General features: G+C 64.8%; 2 protein-coding genes and 1 non-coding gene across 5 annotated transcripts; 2 read left to right on the top strand and 1 right to left on the bottom strand.

Annotated features, from left to right (window-relative positions):
• Window positions 1–13: 13 nt before the first annotated feature.
• ILF2 (interleukin enhancer binding factor 2) lies at window positions 14–3,681 on the bottom strand. The gene is made up of 14 exons (XM_051771038.1): window positions 3,598–3,681; window positions 3,231–3,273; window positions 3,007–3,048; window positions 2,412–2,516; window positions 2,136–2,213; window positions 1,838–1,940; window positions 1,686–1,751; window positions 1,479–1,595; window positions 1,291–1,369; window positions 1,097–1,184; window positions 918–979; window positions 646–760; window positions 464–554; window positions 14–268 (listed from the first exon to the last, which is right to left on the bottom strand). The coding sequence occupies exons 1-14, from the start codon at window positions 3,600–3,602 to the stop codon at window positions 108–110; spliced, it is 1,155 nt and encodes a 384-aa protein (XP_051626998.1). The 5' UTR covers window positions 3,603–3,681; the 3' UTR covers window positions 14–107.
• A 169-nt stretch (window positions 3,682–3,850) lies between these two features.
• On the top strand, window positions 3,851–3,922 carry TRNAM-CAU (transfer RNA methionine (anticodon CAU)). The gene has a single exon. It is a non-coding gene; the product is annotated as a tRNA-Met (tRNA).
• A 783-nt stretch (window positions 3,923–4,705) lies between these two features.
• NPR1 (natriuretic peptide receptor 1) lies at window positions 4,706–14,760 on the top strand. 3 transcript variants are annotated; one of them, XM_051771022.1, is made up of 21 exons: window positions 4,706–5,562; window positions 7,639–7,838; window positions 8,190–8,303; window positions 8,614–8,749; window positions 8,978–9,069; window positions 9,156–9,291; window positions 9,378–9,462; window positions 9,539–9,659; window positions 10,157–10,231; window positions 10,318–10,395; window positions 10,632–10,736; window positions 10,817–10,888; window positions 11,250–11,409; window positions 11,490–11,645; window positions 11,868–12,036; window positions 12,150–12,296; window positions 12,878–12,995; window positions 13,495–13,669; window positions 13,882–13,980; window positions 14,062–14,153; window positions 14,444–14,760. In XM_051771022.1, exons 1-21 carry the CDS (start codon window positions 4,854–4,856, stop codon window positions 14,504–14,506), a joined length of 3,102 nt encoding a protein of 1,033 aa, XP_051626982.1. In that variant the 5' UTR covers window positions 4,706–4,853; the 3' UTR covers window positions 14,507–14,760. The 3 variants fall into 3 exon arrangements, with proteins under 3 accessions (XP_051626982.1, XP_051626980.1, XP_051626983.1); XM_051771020.1 differs by having other exon boundaries at window positions 12,803–12,995; window positions 14,444–14,759; XM_051771023.1 differs by lacking the exon at window positions 8,190–8,303 and having other exon boundaries at window positions 12,803–12,995.
• The last annotated feature ends 83 nt before the right edge of the window (window positions 14,761–14,843 follow it).

A 14,843-nucleotide genomic window follows, 5' to 3' on the forward strand; every position in this document is an offset into this window, starting at 1 on the left:
GACCAACCAGGACTCACTGGAAAGGGGGAACACTTTAATGTGCAACTTATAAAACACGGACAGGGCCAAGTCAGAGGCCTTCTCCTGCCCCAGGTGTCCCTGTGCCCTCACTCCTGGGTCTCCATGCTCTCCTCCTCCTCTCCTGCTGCTGGCTCTTCCTGGTTTTCCTCTTCCTCCTCCCCTTCCTTCTTCTCTGGAGGTTTCTCGTAAGCCTTCTCCGAGGGTGTCACAATCACCCCGTCCCACGTGGACATCTCGGACGCCAGGTCTGCCCCAACAGGTGGCACTGGATTCCAGCCCCATTCCCACCTGGACACCCCCGGGATTCCAGCTCCATTCCCCCCTGAATGCCCCTGGGAGTCCAGCCCTATTCCCACCTGGACACTCCAGGGATTCCAGCCCCATTCCCACCCGGACACCCCTGGGATTCCAGCCCCATTCTCACAGGGACACCCCCACTCACAGCTGGCATCTCCCTCCTGTCCCAGGATTTTCCGGTAGCCCCCGTGGGACAGGATGCGGACGAGGGTCTGGGCCGTGTAACACACCATGTCCTGGGGGTGGGGAGGGGTCAGTGCAGGGACAGGGACCTCCTGAGCATCCCCTCCCCTGCGAGCACCCCTCCCCTGCGGGGATCTCCCTCACCTGCTGTTCCAGCGTCATCACCGTGTGCACCCGGAAGTTGCCGCTCTCGCAGGGATCCGTGATGCCCACAGATCCGGGCAGGAAGAGCCCAGCTGCCAGGATCTGGAGGCAGCGCCTGCACACAGGACATTTCAGGTTCAAACTGGAGCATTCCAGCAGAAATACAGCCAGCAGCTCCCAGCTGGAGGAGCTGGATTCATCTCTCAGGCACCGCTCCAGTGGTTTTACGGGGAAAACGGAGCCACAGCAGGAATTTATCCCCTGGGATTGACCTGTAGGCGATGTTGAGAGCCAGGGGCTGCCGGGTGGGGTTGTTCATCACGGCGTAGTGCCCCTGGAAAGGGAAGGGCAGAGGAATTAGGGCAGGAAGGGAAGAATCCCAGCTCAGGGGGAGAATCCCAAGCCCTACTGGGATTGGGATCGGGATCAGCTCCACATCCATGTCCCCCACCAGCAGGTCCAGGATCCACGGCGTGAGCGGCTCAAAGCCGGGGAAGCGGATCCTCAGGTCCTTGAGCAGCCGGATCAGGACCTTCACCCTGGGGCAGAGGCAGGAGGAGGGTCAGTCCTGCACCACCAGCACCACTCCACATTCTCCATAGGGAGACCCATGATCCTTGGATCCATGATTCCCTTGGAACTCACGTGGACTGCGAGGCGTTCTCCTCGAACCACCGCGCGTGCCGGATGGCGGCCAGGGCGCTCTGCAGCACCTTGATGTCCACTGCAAGAAGCACAAAGTCCCAGTTTTCCAACCCAAAGAGGCACAGGGAGGGCGCACCAGGCACTCCCTCTGCCCCGGATCCCAGTGGGAAGCGCGGCCGGGCCCTCACGGTGCAGCTCCGGGTCCAGCTTGCGCAGGTTGGGTGGCACGGTGGTGATGAGGATCTTCACCGTGGCGTCGGCTGAGCTGATCTCAAAGCCCGTCTCGTTGGTCAGCATGGTCAGCACTGGGGGGGAAAACCGGGAATTCCACATGGAGGGGCTGGAAAACTCCTGGGAACACGGGAACTCAGCCTGCATCGCTCCAGAGGTCCCACCTTCGCTGGGGTCCTGAGCCCTCAGGCTCTCCACTACCTTGTTCCCCAAGGCTGCCACGGCTTCCACTGGGGAAAAGAAGGAAAAGGAGAAGGGTTGGAGCAGGGCTGGGAGTCGCTCCGATCCCACCTGATCCCAGCCAGCCAGCACTCACGGGTGGGCAGGATCTTCAGGATCACCACCAGATCCGCCACGTTGTGCCCCGTGGTCATCGTGCCCTTCTTGTAGGAGCCCACCTGGCGAACCTCCTCAATTTGCTGTGGGAAGGACAACCCCAAATCCCAGGAATTCAACACAGTGCAGCATTTTGGGGGCTCAGTATTTATCCTTAATCTGCCCTGGGCCAGGACCACCAGGGCCCTTGTGAGGGACCATCTCTCCAGGGCGCTCTTTTCCCAATCCCACCAGTCCATCATCTCCCCACGGAGCTCTTTTCCCAACTTTGGGCTCACCACTTCAAAGGTTCCGGGTGCCACGATTAAGTTGTCGATGACATTGTTGATCTTGGTCACCAGGGACAGGATGGAAGCCTGGGAAGGAACAGGAGGGGGGGATTATCCAGGAAAACCTCTCAACAATTCCACTTGCAGAGCACAAAATCATCCAAGAATCTCCTCCTGGGTGCTCATTCCAGAGAATTAATTCATTTTTAGGCCGCTCCTGTGAGTCCCTGAAGGACTTCGGATTCTCCAACACCCATCCCAAGGATCTGAGGGAATTTTGGGCACCTGCTCAGCAGCGGTGGGAGCCAGGTCCTGATTCCTCTTGAGCAGGGCCTCACTGAAGGCTGTCTCATCAGCTGCAGGTTTGACACGAGGAAAGGCCATCTCACACTGGAATGGGATGAAATTCCCACTGGGATTTTACTTTCCAACACAATTCCCTGTTCACATGATCCTACCGGAGCTCCACAAGTGTCCAGGAGCTCCCACCTGTGCAGCTTCAGAGGGTTTTATTAACTATATTAATTAATTTAATAATTTAACTCATTAAATCTGCAGCTACCGGGCCTTGGAATCACATCCCTAAAGGGCAGAAACTCAGGGAATTCGGGATGAGGGAATGATTTCTTCCTGGAAAAGGTGGGAAACAGGTGTTGCTGCGGGACCGAGAGGACACCTGAGAGGAGGTGACAGGTATTGGGGTCACCCCGAGGGTTGGAGAGGGGGGACAAACCTCAATCCAGGGATTGATCTGGTATAATCCCTCCCAAAAAATGATCCAACGCCCCCAAACCAGGGATGGGGGGTCGTTCAAGCTGGAAAACCCCTGGCAATCCCCAGAAAAGCCCCCCTGGATCCCCTCGGAACGGGGGTTACTCACAACATAGAAGTCAAAGGGGATGTGGGGCACAAAGGGCCGGAACCTAAAGGGGAGAGAAGACCCCACTTCACTCTCTGGGCAGGGCTTTGTCCCCCCCAAACCCACCCTCCTGTCACGACAGAGCGCTGTCACGACATGTGGGATGGCCTGGCAGGGTTACCTGAGCATCCCCCCCCAGGACTCCCCTACCGCCCTCCCCGCATCTGAAGCATTCCCAGGACTCCCCTGGATCCGAAGCGGCCGCCGCGGCCGCGGCCTCGGTCACCCCTGCGGGGAGAGAACGGGAGCGATAACAGGGGGTCCGAGCGATCGCCGGTCCCACCCCCACACCCCCCATCCCGCCGCTCCCCGTTACCCCTCCCGGTCCCGGTCCTGTCCCCCCGCTGGTTCCATCCCGATCCGCCCCGATCCCGCCGCCCCCTGTCCGGTGTCCCCCCAGTCCCGGTTACCCCCCGGTTCTCCCCCGTTCCCTCCCCGGTCCCGGTCCTGGTCCCCCCCTCATTCCCGGTATCCCCCCATTCCCGATATCCCCTCTCTCATTCCCGGTATCCCCCATTCCCGGTATCCCCCCCATTCTCGGTTTTCCCCCACCTCATGTCTCCGCCGCTCCCAACAATGAACCGCCGCTCTCAGACCCCGCAGCAACCCTCCCTCCCATTGGTCACCTCCCTCCGCCGGCCCGCCCTCCCGGGGCCATTCCCCGCTATCCATTGGTCTGGCCGCGCATCAATCTAAGGCGGAAACCACCAATAGCGGCGCGCGGCCACCGGGGGGAGCCGGGTCTGTGAATGGGGCGCGAGCGGGTTGGTGCCTTACATCGCGGCCGGGGAGGTTTGGGCGCAGCAGCAGAGTGGCGCAGCGGGAGCGTGCTGGGCCCATAACCCAGAGGTCGATGGATCGAAACCATCCTCTGCTATCGCTGACTTTTTCTTTTCCTCAGCAGCGATCTCGTTAATTGCGTCGGGTTTTACCGCTGCTTTAAGGCGACTTTAATGCTCATTAATACTTTTTGCAGCTTGTCCCGCCCCGGAGCATCGCGGGGTAACGGCTGTCACGTGTGTCGTCAGACCCGGGGGCTCGGGGTGTCCCCGGGGGGCTGCGCATGTCCCAGGGCTTGGACCATCCCGGCTTTGGACTGTCCCGGGGTTGGACCACCCCGGATCTGCGTGTGTGCCCGTCCACGCGCGTCCCCAACCCCCGCGCGCGTCCCCGTCCGCGCGTGTCCCCCGAGTACCCCCAGTGTCCCCAGCAGCCGCGCGACCCCCCGAGTGGCACCTCCGGGGTCACCCCCCACTCCTGTGGGGCCACGGGGATCCCTCCGTGGGGCAGAACCGCCCACGGGTGCGGAAAGGGGGGGCGAGAGATGCCTGAGCCCCCCACGACCCCTCCGCCGGGGCCGCCTGCCCGGAGGCTCCGGCGCCGCGCGGGGACAGGGCGTGGGGGCCGCGTTTTGGGGCGTCCCCCTCCCCACTGACGAGTTCATCGGGTCTCAGTGCCTCACTCGTGCCCGTGTCCGGTCGTGGGGCGGGTCAGCGGCAGCACCCGGGTGGTCGCGACAAGACACGGGGAGGGGAGGGGAGGGGAGGAGGACATATCGCGGCGCATTCCAGGGGCCGGGACCCCCTCTGAGAGCGGGATTTCCCCCCCCCGCCGGCGGGCGGCCCCGTGCACCGCCCATCCCGCCCGAGGCGCCGCGGGGGGAGCGGCGAGGAAGGAGTTAAGGTCGGTGTGGATGATAACGGCCCTTTGTGTCACCAGTGGGGGGGGCGAGGAAGGGCTCAGCCCCGCCGTGGGAGGGGGGGACACGCCACTCTGCCAGTCTGCCACTCTGCCACCGTCCGTGGGCGATGCTGGCGGCGCTGGCGCTGTCCCTGCTCCTCGGCGCGGCCGCGGCGACCCCGAGCCCGACGCCCCCCGGGACCACCCCCGGGAGCGCCGCGCTGACCCTCGCCGTGGTGCTGCCCCGGCACAACCTCACCTACCCCTGGGCTTGGCCGCGCGTGGGCCCCGCCGTGCGCTTGGCCGTGGCCGCCGTCAACTCCCGGCGGGATCTGCTGCCCGGCTTCACGCTCCGCTGGGTGTTCGGCGACAGTGAGGACCGGCACGGCGTGTGCTCCGAGATGGCCGCGCCGTTGACCGCCGTCGACCTGCGCCTGGCCCACCACCCCGCCGCCTTCGTGGGCCCCGGGTGCGTGTACACGGCGGCGCCCGTGGCCCGGTTCACCAGCCACTGGCGGCTGCCGCTGGTCACGGCGGGGGCCGAGGCCCACGGCTTCGACGACAAGCGCGAGGAGTTCGCGCTGACCACGCGCGCCGGCCCCAGCCACCGCAAACTGGGCGAGCTGGGCGTGCGGCTCCACCGCCGCTTCAACTGGACGCGCCGGGCGCTGCTCGTGTACTGGGACGAGAGGGTGGACGACCGGCCCTGCTTCTTCGCCGCCGAGGGCTTGTACGTCCAGCTGCCCACCCTGCGCAACCTCACGGTCATGGACGTCGTGTTCCAAGACAGCGGCAACTTCTCCTTCGTCATCCAGGAGATCAAGGCCAAGGGGCGCAGTGAGTGACGGGGAGGGGGCACTGAGATGGGGACACTGGAGTGGGAGGGGGACAGCGGGGTGGGAAAGGGACAGTGGGGTGGGGAGGGGGACACTGGGATAGGAAGGGGACAGCAGGGTGGGAAGGGGACACCGGGAGGTGAAAGGGACCCTGGGGTGGGAGAGGGAAACTGGGACGGGGAGGAGGACACTGGGATGAGAGTGGGACACTGGGTTGGGAAGGGGACAGTGGGGTGGGAAGAGGACAGTGAGATGGGAAGGGGACACCAGGATAGAAAGGGGACAGTGGGGTGGGAAGGGGACCCTGGGATAGGAGGGGGACACCAAGATAGAAAGAGGACAGCAGGATGGGGAGGGGGACAGCAGGGTGGAGAGGAGGACACTTGGGCAGGGAGGAGGACGAGGAGGGGAGAGGAAGGGGGACGGGGCGGTGCGTGGCTCGTCACGGGTGGGCACAGCTCCACACGGGTGCACATGGGTGTGCCCAGCTCGGCACAGCTTTACACGGGTATTCACAACCATACATGGGTGTGCACAGCAGTACATGGTTGTGCCCGGCTGTGCACTGCTTTACATGGGGGTTCATGACTGTTCACGGCTGGACATGGGTGTGCACAAGGTTTCACGGGTGTTCATGGCTCTACATGGGTTCTCATGGCTGTGCACAGGATGTTCACAGCAGTACACAGCTATATCCACCTGTACACGGCTGTTCATGGCTGTTCACAACTGTTCATGGCTGTTCACAGCTGTACACGGGTGTTCACGGGTGTTCATGGCCACACATGGCTGTACATGGGTGTTCATGGGTGTGCACAGCTCTACACAGCTCCACACCTGTGTTCATGGTTGTTCATGGCTCTACATGGGTGTGCACAACTTTACATGGGTGTTCATGGCTGTACACAGGTGTTCATGCCTGTACATGTGTGTTCATTGCTGTACATGGGTGTGCAGAGCAGTACACGTGTGTCCCTGGCTGTGCACGGCTGTTCATGGCTCTCACAGCTGTACACAGCTGTACACAGCTGTGCCCAACTTTACACGTCCGTTCACAAATGTTCACGGCTGGGCACAGGTGTTCTGGCACTACACGGCTGTACACACGTGTTCACGTGTGTTCTCGGCCGTACACAGCTGCCCTGCACACTTACACACATGTGCTCTGCCCCCACCCTACTGTGACCCCCCTCGAGTCCCTCCCTGTGCCGTGTCCTCCCCGGGAGCTGCCGAGCACCGTCCCCATCCCGGTGGTCCCGGGACAGCTCTGACCTTTCCCGTGGGGCAGCCCCGGGTGACACAGGGCTGGCACGGGAGGGTGGGGGTGGGTGCTCAGCCCCGGGGGTGTATTTGGGGGTCTCACAGTCCCGGGTGACACCGGGTGACACGGGGTGACACAGGACGCAGGGTTGGTGGTGGGTGCTCAGCCCCGGGGGTGTATTTTGGGATCTCACAGCCCCAGGTCACACAGGACAAGGGGTGGGAGGCGGGTGCTCAGCCCCAGGGGTGTATTTTGGGGTGCCGGGGGCTGGCACGGCTGGTGCTGCGGGGGTGGCACCGCCGGGGTCCCGGTGTCGCCGAGAATCCATCGGGGCCGCGGGGAGGAGGAAACGGAGTCGGGAAAACAGGAAACCTCGGCCTGGCGCCGAGGGCAGCGCCAGGCACGACACGGGGGGGCGGCACAGGGGTCGAGACCCCCCGGCCCGGGGGCAGCACAGCCCACGGGCTGTCACGTAATAACCACGGACCCCCCCGTGTGGGGCTGGGGGCTCCCGGGGGCTCCCGGGGGGTCCCAGGGATGTTGAGGGGCTGGGGCTTACATCACACAATAACTGGGGACCCCCAGGACATGGGGCTGGGGGCTCCTGGGGTCTCCCAGGGATGTTGGGGGGTCTCAGGCCCATATCATGCAATAACCGGGGATCCCCCAGACATGGAGTCGGGGTGTCCCGTGGTCTCTGGGGGCTGCCGGGGGTCCCGGACCTGTCGGGGGGAGGGGATGTGAGGAGTCCGAGGGCTGTCTGTCGGGGGTCCCGGGGCTCTCGGGGGTCCCGGTGCCAAGGCCGTGCCCCCCCAGTCGTGTACGTCTGCTGTGCCCCGGACACGCTGCGGGAGCTGCTGCTGCAGGCGGAGCTCGAGGGGCTCACGGGGGGCGACTTCGCCTTCTTCTACATCGACACCTTCGGCGCCAGTCTGCAGGGGGGGCACTTCCCCGACCCCCGCCGGCCCTGGCACCGCGGCGACCACCACGACCCCCGCGCCCGCCGCGCCTTCGAGGTGAGCCGGGCACGGGCTGTGCCGCGGGCGGGGAGCACGGGGACCCCCCCGGGGGGGCACGGGGACACCAGAGTGGGCATGGGGACACCAGGATGGGCACAGGGACACCAGGGAGGGCACAGGGACACGAGGGTGGGCACGGGGACACCAGGGTGGGCATGGGGACACCAGAGTGGGCACAGGGACACCAGGGAGGGTACGGGTCCCCCCTGGGTGGGCACAGGGGACACCAGGTGGGCATGGGGACACCAGGGACCCCTCCGGGTGGGCACAGGGACATGAGGGTGGGCACAGGGACCCCCCCCCGGGTGGGCACTTGTCTGCCAGTCCCCCCCAGCTGTGTCCCCCCAGGCCGTGACCATCATCACGTACACGGAGCCCCAGAACCCCGAGTACCAGCCCTTCCTGCGGCGCCTGCGGGACGAGGCCCAGCAGCACTTCAACTTCTCCATGAAGGACGGACTGGTGGGACCAGGGGAACCGTGGGAATGGTGGGAATGGGGGGAATGACAGGGGGCACCAGGCTGGGGGCACAGCAGGGAGATGGGAGCAAGGGGAAAGGGCAAGGGAGGTGGGAATGAGAGGACACGGGATGGAGCTGGGGGTGAGGAGACAAGGGACATGGGATGGAGCTGGGGGTGAGGAGACAAGGGACATGGGATGGAGCTGAGGACAAGGGGACAAGGGACATGGGATGGAGCTGGGGGTGAGGGGAGCAGGCCCCCCAGCTGTGTCCTGTCCCCGTGCCATCCCCAAGCCATCCCTGTCCCCCCAGATGAACTTCATTGCCGCTGCCTTCCACGACGGGGTCCTGCTCTATGCCCAGGCCCTCAACGAGACCCTGGAGCGTGGCGGCTCCGTCGCCGATGCCTCGGCCATCACCCGGCAGATGTGGAACCGCACCTTCTATGGTCAGGCCCAGCCCCATCCCCATCCCCTCCCTGTCCCCTCCCTGTCCTTTCCCTATTCTCATCTCCATCCTCATCCGTGTCCTGTCCCCATCCCCTTTCCAACCCATCCCAGCCAGGTGCAACTTGCCAGTCCCCCACCTGCCCCCTTCCCAGGATGATATTTTGGGATCAGAGCCCCCCTCACGGTCCCCAAGGTCCCCCCCAGACCCTCCCATCCCTCCCCCCCAGGTGTCACTGGGTTCCTGAAGATCGATGAGAATGGGGACCGGGAGAGCGACTACTCCCTGTGGGACATGGACCCCACACGGGGGGAATTCCAGGTGAGCCCTGGCACCTGGGGGGGGTCATTCCCAAAGAAGGGTCTGGGGGCTCCTTCCCACCCTTTTCTCTCCCCCCCACCCCAAAGATCGTGGCCAACTACAATGGCACCACCAAGAAGATCCAGATGGTGCCAGGCCGGGAGATCCACTGGCCGGGGAACGTGGTCCCGTCCGATGTCCCTCCCTGTGGATTCGACCACAGTGACCCCTTGTGCCGCCAAGGTGAGGCTGGGGGGGGGGCACAGGCCCTGAGACCCCCACCCTGCCCCCCCCCCCCAGCCCCTCAGCACCCCCCTGTCCCCGCACAGCCACTCTGTCCACGCTGGAGGTGCTGTCGCTCGTGGTCAGCCTGATCCTCCTGGCCATCACCGTCACCTCCTTCTTCATCTACAGGTCAGGGGGCTTTGGGGGGTGCCGGGGGGGGGGCGGGGGGGTGCTGGTTAGGGTCTCACAGGCCCCCCCGGTGCAGGAAGCTGCAGCTGGAGAAGGAGCTGGCGGCGGAGCTGTGGAGGGTGCGCTGGGAGGACGTGCAGATGAGCAGCCTGGAGAAGCACCTGAGGAGCGCCGGCAGCAAACTCACCCTGTCCCTGGTGGGCACCGCGGGCACCACAGGGACGGGGATGGGCACGGGCATGGGGTCACCCCACGGCTCCACTGGGGGATGGGAATGGACACAAGGGGTCACCCCATGGCTCTGCTGAGGGATGGGAGTGGACACAAGAGGTCACCCCATGGCTCTGCTCGGGGACCAGGGGGATTTTGGTCACCCCATGGCCCTACTTGGGAACCAACATCAGGGGCACTGAGCTCACCCCACAATCCCACTGGGGTCCAGGCTTTGGGGGGACTGGGATGACCCCATGTCCCCACTTGAGGGCTGGGGCCCAGGGGATCGGGGTCACCCCGTGGACCTGCTCAGGGACCAAGAGAGACCTGGGTCACCCCACATCCCTGCTTGGGGACTGGGGTCACCCCACGGCCCTGCCTGGGGACTAGGACTGGACTGGGGGGAGCAGGGTCACCCCACAGCCCTGTCAGGAACTGGGGTACCAGGGGGTACCAGGCTTACCCCTCCCTCTCCCCTCAGAGGGGCTCCAACTACGGCTCGCTGATGACCACGGAGGGGCAGTTCCAGGTCTATGCCAAGACAGCCTATTACAAGGTAGGGGGTGGGGGACCAGGCATGGCACCCACTGCCTCGGGTCCCACCCACTGCCCCCTGTCCCTCATCCCCCCGTGTCCCCCCAGGGTAACCTGGTGGCCGTGAAGCACCTGAACCGCAAACGCATCGACCTCACGAGGAAGGTCCTGTTCGAGCTGAAGCACGTATGTGACCCCCCGGGGGCGGGACCCCAGTGGGGTCGGGATGACCCCAGATGGGGCAGGGAGTGACCCCAAATGGGCGAGAAGTGACCCCAATGGGGTGAAGGTGACCCTCAACAAGGGAGTGACCCCCAACAAGGGGGGGGTGACTCCCAATAGGGGAGGGGAGCCCAGCCCGGTCCCACCCCACGGGTGGATGGGGGCAGCAGGAACCCCATGCCACCCCCTGTCCCCCCCAGATGCGGGATGTGCAGAACGAGCACCTGACCCGGTTCATCGGCGCCTGCACCGACCCCCCCAACATCTGCATCCTGACCGAGTACTGCCCCCGCGGGAGCCTCCAGGTACAGGGGGAGCTGCTGGGGGGGCAGGAGTGAGAGACACTCCCCCCCGAGACACCCCTGACCCCCCTGACCCTCTCCAGGACATCCTGGAGAACGAGAGCATCACCCTGGACTGGATGTTCCGCTACTCCCTCACCCACGACATCGTAAAGGTATTGACACTGCTCAGGGGGGGTCCCCATCTCACGAGGGTCCTCCCTCCATTAGGGTCCTCCATTCCCGTGCCCACCCGGGGGATAGGGAAAGGACAGGGAGGATCCCCCTTCCCATGGGAATCCCTATTCCATGGGGGTCACACATCCTGTGGTGGTCCCCAATCCCACAGGGCTCCCCTGTCCCACACGGATCCTTCATCCCATCGGGCTCCTCCATGCCATGGAGGTCCCCCATCCCACAGGAGGCCCCCATCCCATGGGGATCCCCCATCCCCTCGGAATCCCCCACCCCACAAGGGCCCCCCATCCCCCGGGGTGGGGAGGACCATCCACCCCCGATCTCCCTGCTCCTCTTCAGGGGATGCAGTTCCTGCACAACGGGGTCATCGTGTCCCACGGGAACCTCAAGTCCTCCAACTGCGTGGTGGATTCCCGCTTCGTGCTCAAGATCACGGACTACGGGCTGGAGAGCTTCCGCGCCGCCCCCGACGGCGACGACACCCACGCGCTCTTCGCCAGTGAGACCCCCCCCGCGCCCCCCGTGCCCTCCCCCCCCCGGGGGTCCCGCCCAACCTGAGCCCCCTCCCCGGTGCCACAGAGAAGCTTTGGACGGCACCGGAGCTGCTGCGGATGGAGGAGCCGCCGGCACGGGGGACGCAGAAGGGCGACGTCTACAGCTTCGGGATCATCCTGCAGGAGATCGCCCTGCGCAATGGCGTCTTCTATGTGGAGGGCGTGGACCTCAGCCCCAAAGGTGGGCACAGGGGCTGTGGGGGGGCCGGGCAATGGGGTTGGGAGCTGTTGGTGGCTGGTTGGACTTGAGGTGGGATCTGTTAATGGGTGGTTGGACCCGTTGGTGCAGATTTGGAGCTGTTAATGGGTTCTTGGACGCATTGGTGGGTGTTTGGAGCAGATGATGGGTTCTTGAACCTGCCAATGAGTCATTGGACCTGCTGATGGGTTGTTGGCCTCGCAGAGATCATCGAGCGGGTGAAGAGCGGGGAGCGGCCGAGCTTCCGGCCTTCAGCCAACGTCGGGTGCCACATGGAGGAGCTGGGGCAGCTCATGCAGCACTGCTGGGCCGAGGACGCCCTGGAGCGCCCCGACTTCAACCAGATCAAGGTCCAGCTCCGCAAGTTCAACAGGTGCCTCCGCCTCCTTCAGCCCTGAGGGCGAGGGGTGACGCCCAGAGAGGGTCCCTGGGTGGGTGTTGACCCTAGGAAGGGTCCCAGGGTGGGTGTTGACCCCGTGCCCGCAGGGAGAGCAGCAGCAACATCCTGGACAACCTGCTGTCCCGCATGGAGCAATACGCCAACAACCTGGAGGAGCTGGTGGAGGAGCGGACCCAGGCCTACCTGGAGGAGAAGCGCAAGGCCGAGGCCCTGCTCTACCAGATCCTGCCCCAGTGAGCACCTGGGGGGCTCTAGGGGGCACCCGGGGGGGTCTCGGTCCTGCCTGCACCCCCCCACCCCCAAGCACCCCAAAGGCAACTCCAGGCTGGGGTCCCCTGTGGGTGTCCTGTGGGGTTGGGGGGGCTGGGGAACACAGGGACCCCTGTGTGGGTTGGGGACCCCAACATGGCCTGGGAATGGGCGGGGCTGGGAACACCCTGGGGACTCCAGGGACCTCCCAGTAGTTTGGGGTTAGGGATGTTTTGAGGGGCTGGGGACCCCAAGGACTCCCACGTGGCTCTCTCAGGAGGGTCTGGGGGGGGTTGTGTCCCTCCCTTACCCCCATCTGGGAGGGTCTGTGGGGGTCACCACCCCCTTGCCCCCTCCAGGAGGGTCTGGGGATGTTGTATCCCCCATCTCCACCCTTTACCACCACACAGGGGGGTTGTGTCCCCCTGCCCATGCCTGGGAAGGTCCGTGGGGGTGCCGTGTGCCCCCTGACCCCGCCGTGTACCCCCAGCTCGGTGGCGGAGCAGCTCAAGCGTGGGGAGACGGTGCAGGCGGAGGCGTTTGACAGCGTCACCATCTACTTCAGCGACATCGTGGGCTTCACGGCGCTGTCGGCCCAGAGCACCCCCATGCAGGTGGTGACGCTGCTCAACGACCTCTACACCTGCTTCGATGCCATCATTGACAACTTCGACGTCTACAAGGTCAGGGGGCTCGGAATCAGGGGGTCAGGAAGTCTTGGAATCCCAAAGTCCCAGGGTCCTGGAATTCCAGAATCACAAAATGCCAGAATCACAAAAATCTCAGAATAACAAAATCTTGGAATCTCAGAATGAAAGAATCCCACAATTACTGAATCCCAGAATCCCTGAATTACACAATCACAAAATCCCAGTATCCCAGAATCACAAAATTATAGAATCCCACAATCACAGAGTCCCAGAATCCCTGAGGTTGGAAAAGCCCTCCTAGCCTGTGGAATCCGGCCTGTTCCCTATCCCCACCTTGTCCCCTGGCCCAGAGCACTCAGTGCCACAGCCAGTCCTGCCCTGGACACCTCCAGGGCTGGGGACTCCCCCACCTCCCTGGGCAGCCCCTGCCAAGGCCTGAACACCTTTTCCACACAGGAATGACCCTGATGTCCCGGTGTCCCCTGACATTCTGGTGTCCCCTGATGTCCCTGATGTCCCCATGTCCCCACAGGTGGAGACCATAGGTGATGCCTACATGGTGGTGTCAGGGCTGCCGGTGCGGAATGGGAAGCTCCACGCGCGGGAGGTGGCCCGGATGGCCCTGGCCCTGCTCGACGCCGTGCGCTCCTTCCGCATCCGCCACCGGCCGGGGCAGCAGCTGGAGCTGCGCATCGGCATCCACACGGGTCAGGGATGGGACAGGGATACAGGGACAGGGCATCCGCACGGGTCAGGGATGGGGCCGGGGGTCTCATGCTGTCCCCACAGGCCTGGTGTGTGCAGGGACAGGGACATGGGGACGGGCCGGGGGTCTCATGCTGTCCCCAGAGGCCCGGTGTGTGGGAGGACAGACACAGGGACATGGGGACGGGCCGGGGGTCTGACGCTGTCCCCACAGGTCCAGTGTGTGCGGGGGTTGTGGGGCTGAAGATGCCGCGGTACTGCCTGTTCGGGGACACGGTGAACACGGCGTCACGGATGGAGTCCAACGGGGAAGGTCGGGAGGGCCGGGGGGGGGTGCCGGAGACTGGGGGGGTCCAGGGGACACCCGGGGGTGCTGAGGGTCCCTCCCCCCCAGCCCTGAAGATCCACATCTCGGGGGTGACCAAGGCAGTGCTGGAGGAATTCGGGTGCTTCGAGCTGGAGCTCAGGGGGGACGTGGAGATGAAGGTGAGCCCCGACTCCCCCAAAACAGCCTCGACTCCCCCAAACTGCCCTGACTCCCCCAAACTGCCCCAGCCCCCTTCAATGGACTCCCAATGGGGACCCCCCACACACCTCAAACCCCTGGGGCAATGCCCCCCTTCACTCCCCCCTGCACCCCAAACCTTGGGGTGATGTCCCCCCCGGACCCCACAATTGGGGCAATGTCCCCCGCCCCTCCTTCACCCCAAATTTGGGGCAATCCCCCCCCTTGCACCCCAAATTTTGGGCTCTCCCCTGACCCCCCCCTCTCCCAGGGCAAGGGGAAGCTCAGGACCTACTGGCTCCTGGGGGAGCGTGGGAGCGGCACCCGGGGGTGACCCCCCCCCGCACCCCAAAAACACCACTCGGATCCCCAGGACCCCCGGCCACAGCCTCCCCCTCTGGCCGGGGGGTGGGGACCCCCCAAACCAGCCTCGGAGAGGACCCCCAGCACCCCGCGGGCACCGGGGGGGACACGGGGAGCTGGAGGGGACACGGAGGGGGGCTGGGGGGCCCTTGGGGGCTCCCCCCGCCCCCCGGGGGGGCACGAGAACTCTAATTTTTGTAATAAAGCTGCTGTGGACGCACTCAGGGGTCTCTGGGGGGTCTCAATGGGGTCTCTGGGGGGTTCCCCCCGCACTGGAGTCCAACTGGGAGTGGGGGTGGCTCCAGGGG

The sequence above is a fragment of the Manacus candei genome, unplaced genomic scaffold, assembly GCF_025592945.1.
Source record: "Manacus candei isolate 608988 ecotype Guabito, Panama unplaced genomic scaffold, ASM2559294v1 h1tg000128l, whole genome shotgun sequence".
Taxonomy (NCBI): Eukaryota; Metazoa; Chordata; class Aves; order Passeriformes; family Pipridae; genus Manacus; species Manacus candei.